At 46.8% G+C, this 8,839-nt stretch overlaps 2 protein-coding genes across 2 annotated transcripts; both read left to right on the top strand.

Moving 5' to 3' along the window:
- The first annotated feature begins 6,700 nt into the window (after window positions 1-6,700).
- On the top strand, window positions 6,701-7,885 carry LOC124020038 (leucine-rich repeat-containing protein 9-like). Its single transcript, XM_046335463.1, has one exon. The coding sequence runs from the start codon at window positions 6,701-6,703 to the stop codon at window positions 7,883-7,885; it is 1,185 nt and encodes a 394-aa protein (XP_046191419.1).
- A 33-nt stretch (window positions 7,886-7,918) lies between these two features.
- Window positions 7,919-8,512, top strand: LOC124020037 (leucine-rich repeat-containing protein 9-like). Its single transcript, XM_046335462.1, has one exon. The coding sequence runs from the start codon at window positions 7,919-7,921 to the stop codon at window positions 8,510-8,512; it is 594 nt and encodes a 197-aa protein (XP_046191418.1).
- The last annotated feature ends 327 nt before the right edge of the window (window positions 8,513-8,839 follow it).

Here is an 8,839-nt window from a genome sequence, read left to right as displayed (position 1 = left end):
TTATGAGGTCGGCGTGGTCCCAAAGATGCCATATGATGTAATATTGGGTAGAGACTTTCCTAACTTTGCGAAGTTAGGCCACAAGAATGGCATATTTGAGAATCCAACAACCCTGACCAAGCAGGAAGAAGCATGGGGCCTTCAACCAAAGCCAAGAAAAGAGGTCTCCCAGGGGACAACATCACAGGTGCTAGTAGGGGAGGAGGAGGATGAAGTGGCAAACCTCGCTGATGACGAACAGCCCGGTACTAGTGGGGCTGGGGTTGATCTGAATCCAGAGGACGACGATATAGAACCAGCAGACCTGGCAGAGTCCTTGACTAATTTTGGGACGGCCCAAAACCAGGATCCAACCCTGCAACAAGCCAGAGCAGATGTGCAGGTCGTAGATGGTACTCCCATAAATGGTGGGATGATGCCTAATAGTTTTCCCCACTTCATCATGAAAAAGGGTTTGGTGTACAGAGTCTCGAAAATAGGGGTGGATGTGGTGGAACAGTTGTTGGTTCCCACTCGGTACCGGAGGACAGTACTGGATCTAGCTCATGGGCACATTCTGGGTGGACACCTTGGTATCGATAAAACCCGAGACCGGATTGTAAGGAGGTTTTACTGGCCAGGAATTCAAGCTGAAGTGGCTCGGCATTGTGGAGAGTGCCCGGAGTGCCAGTTAACAGCTCCCCGACCAGCTTTTAGAAGCCCGTTAGTGCCACTCCCCATAATCGAAACGCCATTTGAGAGGATAGCGATGGATTTAGTGGGCCCACTATCCAAATCCGCCAGAGGGCACCAATACATTCTGGTCATTCTAGATTATGCCACTCGCTACCCAGAAGCCATTCCCCTTCGGACGATGACTTCCAAAAATATCGCAAAGGAATTAATGCTCTTGTTCACCAGGGTAGGGGTTCCAAAGGAGATCCTTACCGACCAGGGGACCCCCTTTATGTCCCGCCTTATGGCGGACCTTTGTAAACTGTGGCAGGTGAAACAGTTGAGGACATCGGTTTACCATCCTCAGACGGACGGGCTGGTTGAGAGATTCAACCGAACCCTGAAGTCAATGCTCAGGAAGGTAATCGATAAGGATGGGAAAAACTGGGATTGCATGTTGCCGTATCTGATGTTTGCCATTAGAGAGGTTCCTCAAGCCTCGCTGGGGTTTTCTCCCTTTGAGCTGGTATATGGGAGGCATCCCCGGGGAATCTTAGACATCGCCCGGGAAACCTGGGAGCACCAATCCACCCCGTATACTAGTGTCATAGAGCACGTCACGGCAATGCAAGACAGGATAGCCACAGTCATGCCCATCGTCAGAGAGCACATGAGACAAACACAAGAACACCAGCGGCACACTTATAACCGGCAGGCTACCCTGAGGGAATTTCAACCGGGAGATAAGGTGTTAGTGCTGATCCCCACAGTAGAGTGTAAACTACTAGCCACATGGAAAGGGCCATATGAAGTACTGGAGAGAATAGGAGAAGTCAATTATCGGATCCGACAGCCAGGTCGACGGCCCCAGGAACAGATTTATCACATAAACCTGTTAAAAGCATGGAGAGAGAGAGAAACACTAATGGTCACATACCCCACACACATTCAGGAGACAGCCGAAGTAAATATTTCACCCACTCTGTCCCCAGCGCAAGTACAGGAAGTAAAGACCCTGATCCAGAAAAACAGAGATGTGTTTTGAGAGGTACCTGGCCGAACTGAGGTTACGGCTCATGATATCGTTTCCCTACCAGGGAGAAAAGTGAGTATGAGGCCATATCGGGTACCCGAGGCTCGACGGGCCACGATTAGAGCAGAGACTGAGAAAATGTTGACAGCTGGAGTGGTTGAAGAGTCACATAGTGAGTGGTCTAGCCCAATTGTGATGGTCTCCAAGCCCGATGGGTCGTTGCGGTTCTGTAACGACTTTCGGAAGGTAAATGAAATCTCGAAGTTTGATGCCTACCCCATGCCCCGAGTAGATGAACTACTGGAGAAAATTGGTCAGGCTCGGTACATTACGACCCTTGATCTGACAAAAGGGTACTGGCAAATTCCTCTGACCCCCAGGGCCAAAGAAAAGACAGCCTTTGCAACACCTGACGGTCTGTTTCAATACACCGTCATGCCATTCGGCTTACACGGGGCCCCAGCAACCTTTCAACGGCTCATGGACAAAGTCCTAAAACCGCACAAGGCATACGCCGCAGCTTATTTAGATGACGTGGGGATCTACAGCCCAGATTGGGAATCCCACTTACCCCGGGTACAGGCAGTGTTAGATGCCCTTAGAAAGGCAGGGCTCACGGCAAACCCTGCCAAGTGTTATGTGGGGTTAGAGGAAACAGAGTATCTGGGATACACTGTGGGAAGAGGGTTAATCAAACCCCAACATAAGAAGGTGAAGGCAATTAGAGAATGGCCGAAACCAGTAAATAAGAAGCAGGTCCGAGCCTTCCTAGGGCTGACCGGTTACTACCGGAAGTTCATCCCAAGTTATGCCACAGTGGCCGCCCCACTTACCGACATGACTAGAGCCAGAGGGCCAAATATAGGAAATGGGAAACGTGGATGGGTTATCCCGCATGCATGCATATTTTGCTGCGGTAGCCCGACCTAGGGGGTCGGATCTAGGGGGAGAGATATGTGGCAAAGAAGGGGGTCGAGTGATAAGTGGCAGATATGTGAGAGCAGAACTAATAAACGGGCTCTGCCCGATCACTAAAATGGCCACCCCTGTCAGAACTACAGATCACAAAATGGCCGACCGCCAAAACTACAAGTCCCAGAAGCAAGGGGAACCCTCAGAAGGTGGAGCCGACTCACAGATAAAGGGTCAAGAAAAACCAGGAAGAGGAAGAGAGAGTGCTGGAAGGAGCTATGAACAATAGAGAAAGAGACTATAGAGATTGGCTGGATTTACCGTGTATGACCTGGATTGTTTGGACTTACCTGTTGGCGTTTGGACCTGGACCTACCGAGAACCCGATTCGTGTACCGAACCCTGCTATCCTTGACCTCGCCTAAGGCCTGGGTGGACCAAGACGGAGAAACAAACACACAGGTACTGTCCTGTTCGAAAGAACTCTCATTCTTGGGTGATTTGGTGACAGTTTACCACTTAGTTTGTGACAAACGCTCCTAACCTTGAAGAGGTTTGCCACAAGGCGTACACTCACTAATGCTGGTCTGAGTTTGTAATTAGACAAGTGAATAATGTATTGGGAATAGAGTTGTAATTAAAAATACTAAGTCAAAGACGAGACAGGTACTTAGAGCAAAATGGATTCTAAATGATAACAAAGAGACAACTATAATTCATGCCCATTATGCCCATCGAAATGTTTTTATAAAATTAGCGAATTGAGAGATGTTGATTGATGTTGTAGACTCTAATTCAGGGTTCAACAGAGGTGATAAATTAGGTTCGGTTTATCGAACCCGAAATACTGTTGTTGCAGACAGCCAACCATTATTTACAATGAGTTGAAAATCGTTGCGATATGAGTCAAGGTTGAACGCTTGTTGATGACGTCACTAGCGAGACACTTTTGTCACCAGGGACTGGGGATAACGGAGCAAATCGTATGGCTGTTAGTGTGTGTATCTAGGTTTCGAGTATCTTTCCAGAAGTGATATAAAAATGTTTTGGTTATTTGTTTAATGGTTATGGCCAATTTTAGGGGTTGATAAAACTGGAACAGTGTGTTCTGGCGGTTTTAGATAGAACTCTTTGTTCCGGAACGGATGAGAGTTACCCAAGATAAGTAAATTAAAGGAGCCATGAGAGAATGCGAATGCATATTTATTAAATATCGGGGATTAAATTACGGATTCCTTACACTACGAAATGTACGACATTTGCGGCAGAGAGAAAAAGTAATGCATTGAATAATAATGTTATTGGGTTAATTGTATCTAAAGGTAGCATGGTCATTTAAGTAAACATATCCGTAGACGATGTTTAAAACTTATGATTATTGATTTGAGTCAAAGGGAATTATCATTAGGGTTTAGAGACACGCTCACACAGGTGACTATTTATATTGTAAGGATAAAGGGATCTTTATGTCTAATATGGTATGACCTTTTGACCTTATCATGACTGGCTTATGAGGTCTGATCAGCCTCAGGGGGAAAGTCATTTGTATAATGAATGGGGTCATATTGAGTTACTAGTTTTAAGGTAAATTCAATAGAAATTAAGCAGTTTTGGTTGAGGGCTTAGAATTACTGTTTGAACCGCAAATGAGAAAGTGGTTCAGGATTCTGTTTTATAACATTGCTGTGAAGTTTTTTTGAATAGGCTATTAGGGATTTGGTATAGTAACAGAGAGAAAGTCATATTTATCATTGAGAATAAATAGGGGGATTACATGATAACCAACTTGGGACAGTTCTGGGATTGGAGAAGAGGATATCCTTATAGCATAGGGAATACCACAAAGGTGGATAGGTTTTCCATGATATGGGGGAAACCTGGGAGCACTGTTGAACTTTGTAAAGGTGATGAAATCCTACTAACCATCAAAACTATTAAGCTCTCTGATGCAGGCACTTACACCCCCGGACTACAAAGGACCGGGACAGACACGGTGGGTGTGTTTTCTATTAAGGTACTGCCAAAACCAGAGGTTGGGAGCCTGGTTTGGTAAGTATACTGGTATGGTGGTTACTGGATTTCTGACCCTAATTCCTGTATTATTTGTTATTGATGTGATGTGCTGCTTGCATCATACCGTGTTTTAAGAAGTCTGTTACAGATGTGGTGAAGGCTTCAGGCATGATGCCTTTGCTTGATGCTCCAGTTGGACAGGCTGAGGTGAAGCATGCTTTCAGGGGAGGATAAGACTGACTGAGGATGACCCATGTATGTTTGTTCTCCCTGTCGTGAAGGGTGGCATGGTGCCCACCTGGTGCTGGATAAGAATAGCTGAGAGGACAAGATGGGTTATAAGAATGCTTTGTTCTGCTTTACTCTGTTTTACAGGACCAAAGTTTTATTCCACACTTTGCAACACATTAAACCCATGTTATTGTCAGATAGAATACTGAGGGTCCCCAAGGAGAGGGCTTGTTATTGTAGGAAGGATTTTTAATATGGTTAGCATTTATTAGATACGTATTTAAAAAGTATTATATTTAACAGGAATATAGGACATCTATGATGATTTAGGATTATTGTTAGGATTAAGATAGATTGATTAAGGACTTTAGAGAAAAGCCGCTCATAGACATGTTCTTTCTAAAAGAAAATCCATGAGTTTAGAAAGACAAACAGTGAGGCATGTAGTTCAAATTTGGGAATGTGAGAAACATACAGAGGAGCCCTCCCCCGCACTGCAGAGACCTTGAAGGTTGGAGAGCAGAGAAGTTAGAGGGGGGGCCAGGACGAGCAAAGATAACATAGTGTGTAGATAAACAGTTACTGAGTGGAGACAAAAGTGAGAATTGGACATGTGGAAAATGAAAGGGACACTCCTAAATGGAATTTCAGACATAAGGATAATTCACTAAATCTTATCTAAGTCATTGTATAAGAATAAGGCAAGGTTGTTACCCGGGCAGAGCCAGGTAACAAAAGGGGGATGGGTAAATAGTGTTCTAGAATAGGATGTGACCTACGGGATAATTAACTATAAAAATAAAATAAAATCAAATGTGTTAATTGGTTTGACGAATAAGAAACTGTTTTATTAACCAAACCTGTATGTCCAAGAGTTTATGCACTACAGAGGAACTACAGGTGAAGACACTCCATCCAGTCCCGTGGGCCACCCGGATTCATATCGCACTGCGGGGGGGTAAGATACATATTTCACTGTCGAACAAATAAACAGTGTTCGGAGGAGAACTGGAATTAACAGAATTCCAGGGGCCATCTCTCGAATGAAGTAACCCTCCCTGTCCTGTCACCCCTGTTTTTGTTCATAGAAGTGAAGATGTGTCTGGCTCTGGCTGTTGATATGTTCTCGGGGAGAGGGTGGGGCTTCACGTGCGCACTGACCGTCCTGAGCTGTTTTATTGTGGGGGCCATATTCCTGATTCACCATGATCCCCCGGAAAGTGCCAAAGAGGATAATTTGACTCATGTGCTAGATGAGGGAAATGGGATGTTACCTAAGATTCTCAAAAGGTCACTGAAACAAAATAGTAAGGAAGTGAGGGTGGAATTGGGCAAGGATCTCTCAGTAGAATTTTGTGTAGACCAATTGGGGTCATTCACTCCTTGGCAGTCTAGAACCATGGGACTCTATGGGAAGTATTTGTGTAAATCACCATATTGATCGTGGACAGGTCATAGCTCACACTGAAAGGGATGGCTACGTAAACCCATACACTCAATTTGGGACCAGGTGGAGTATAGTAAGGGTTGGCGTTTTGGACTGTGTTCCTGAACAGAGGAAGTATTGTATAAAGGTACGAATAGTTCAGACCAAAGACCTCAAAGAAGTTATAGAAGTGGAGACTGGGTTTGGGGAGTCCAACTTATGGTTGGAATGGATTCAATAACGCTAAACCCCAGTTAACAACTATCCCTTTTCCACTGAACGGAATTAATTCCCCTAAGGGAATGGCATGTATGGTAAAGCTGTTCATGAAAGCAGGAATGCCAAATAAAATCAAATGGGCCAGTGTCGACATCTGGTGGTTGTGCGGGGGAATGAGTTTGTGCGGTATTACCGACTGATTGGACTGGACTATGTGCTTTAGTACATTTAGGAATGCCTTTTACACTCATACAACACCAAGACATGAAGTTAGCCAAACGAGAGAGAAGAGATGCTCCATCTGGGTCTTTTGCCAGCATCTAGAGGAGCTGTCCCTCAATGACAACTGCATCTCTAGGCTCGACGGTGTGTCCAAACTGCACCAGCTCACTAAGCTCAGTGTGAATGGGAAACAGCTGTCCTGTCTGGATGGCACTGTCCTGGACCGGATGCCCAACCTCCACTTCTTGTCTGTGGAGAACAACTGCATTGGCTCCCTGAACGGGGTGCATAGGGCCCGCTCACTATTTGAGCTGTACATAGGCAACAACATCATCACCTCCACACGAGACATCTACCACCTAAAGGCTTTGACAAACTTAATCATTCTGGATCTGTACGGTAATCCTTTAGTGGATAAACTGGAAAGCTACAGGATTTATGTGGTGTTCCATCTACCCTCTCTAAAGGCACTGGATGGGGTTGCAGTGGAAATGACGGAGTGTGAGAACGCCAAGGATGTGTTTGGTGGACGCCTGACCCCTGACATGGTGGCAGAGAAACTGGGACACTCTAACTACTCCGACGTCGTTGATCTCAACCTGCAGTCCAGTGCTATCAGTATGGTGGACCTGGCCCCAGCAGACCTGTTCCACAACATGCACAGTGTCAACCTGGAGCACAACAACCTCACCTCCTTCAGTGGCCTTGTCTACCTGCCCAACATCAAGGCACTATGTTTGAACTATAACCACATAGAATCCATCCTGCCCAGGCAGAAGGCCCAGGCCCCCCTGACTAACAGACAGATTCTCTATCACAAGGTGAACTCCAGTGGCTATGGCCAGCAGGGCTCATCAAAAGGCAGCAGGGAAGTGGGTCCTGTGGACAGCCTAGAGCCACTAATGAGCAGCCTGGAGGTGCTGCATTTGAGCCACAATGGCATCTCAAATATGGCCAATCTGCAGCTCAGCAGGCTCACAAATCTCAAAGCACTCTTCCTCCAAGGTAATGAGATCAGCCAGGTGAAGGGCTTGGAGGGTCTGCATCAGCTCCGGGAGCTGGTCTTGGACCGGAACCGGATCAAGGCCCTGGGGGAGAACTCCTTTTTTGGTCAGGCTTTTCTGCTGGAGCTGCACCTGGCAGAGAACCGCCTACGGGAACTTAACCACCTCTAACCCCTTACCGAGCTGAGGAGGCTGTTCCTGGGCATGAACAAACTACAGGACATCTCAGAGCTGGACAAGCTAGAAGTCCTTCCCTCCCTGATTGAGCTGTCAGTTGTAGGGAATCCTGTGGCCCGGAGATCCCTCCATAGGCCGGCAGTGGTACTACGCCTCTCCAGACTTCAGGTTCTGGATGGGGTGATGGTCACCCTGGAGGAGAGGACCAGGGCTGAGCTACTCTGCACAGAGGTCCAGTGCCCAATGGCTCATGGATCCAGCATGGATATGAACCTGCCTGGCCTGCTTCCCCTCATGTCCCGGACTGCCCCTCTGCGGGGGACCAGTCTGAGTGGAGGACTGCAGCTGCAGCACTTCCTGGGTCATGAGATCCTGATGCCCTGCAACTTGGATGAAGCACTGCCCCATGACACGCCCAAACACAAGAAGCAAAAACACAGCAGCGCTGCCCACCACACCCGCAGTGCCCAGGCAGAGATGACCTTTAGGCAGATCAGAGGAATGGCAAGTACCCTGCCATCCACCGGCCTCCTTCCTAACGGGTACAGGGTCCTGATTACCAACCTCGAGCAGGACAGCAGATACCAGAGTGGTGGTGCTCCTAAACCCCCACCCATGTAGCACCCCAGGGGTTTGGGCAGAGGAATGGGAGACACTACTGTGGGCACGAGGAAGTAGAGAAATGGGAGGATCCTTATACTCCTGTGTGGGTCATTGCACACATGCAGAGTAAGAGTGGGAAGTATTGTTCAGCTAAATTCGGTTCACTTCTGCTCCATAGACTGTAGGTTAGTGAACTGCGGATAACCCCCTTTCCTTTAGTTTGTCTGTTTATAAATGTACACTGAACAAAAATATAAACTCAACATGTAAAGTGATGGTCCCATGTTTCATGAGCTGAAATGTTCCATATGCACAAAAAGCTTTTTTCTCTCAAATGTTGTGCAC

This window comes from Oncorhynchus gorbuscha, unplaced genomic scaffold (genome assembly GCF_021184085.1).
Source record: "Oncorhynchus gorbuscha isolate QuinsamMale2020 ecotype Even-year unplaced genomic scaffold, OgorEven_v1.0 Un_scaffold_750, whole genome shotgun sequence".
NCBI classification, from domain to species: Eukaryota; Metazoa; Chordata; class Actinopteri; order Salmoniformes; family Salmonidae; genus Oncorhynchus; species Oncorhynchus gorbuscha.
This window is presented reverse-complemented; position numbering and strand designations above follow the sequence as displayed.

Excerpts from the sequence above, each read along its gene's own strand:
- LOC124020038 (XM_046335463.1), top strand. The coding sequence starts at position 6,701 with ATGTGCTTTAGTACATTTAGGAATGCCTTTTACACTCATACAACACCA.
- LOC124020037 (XM_046335462.1), top strand. The coding sequence starts at position 7,919 with ATGAACAAACTACAGGACATCTCAGAGCTGGACAAGCTAGAAGTCCTT.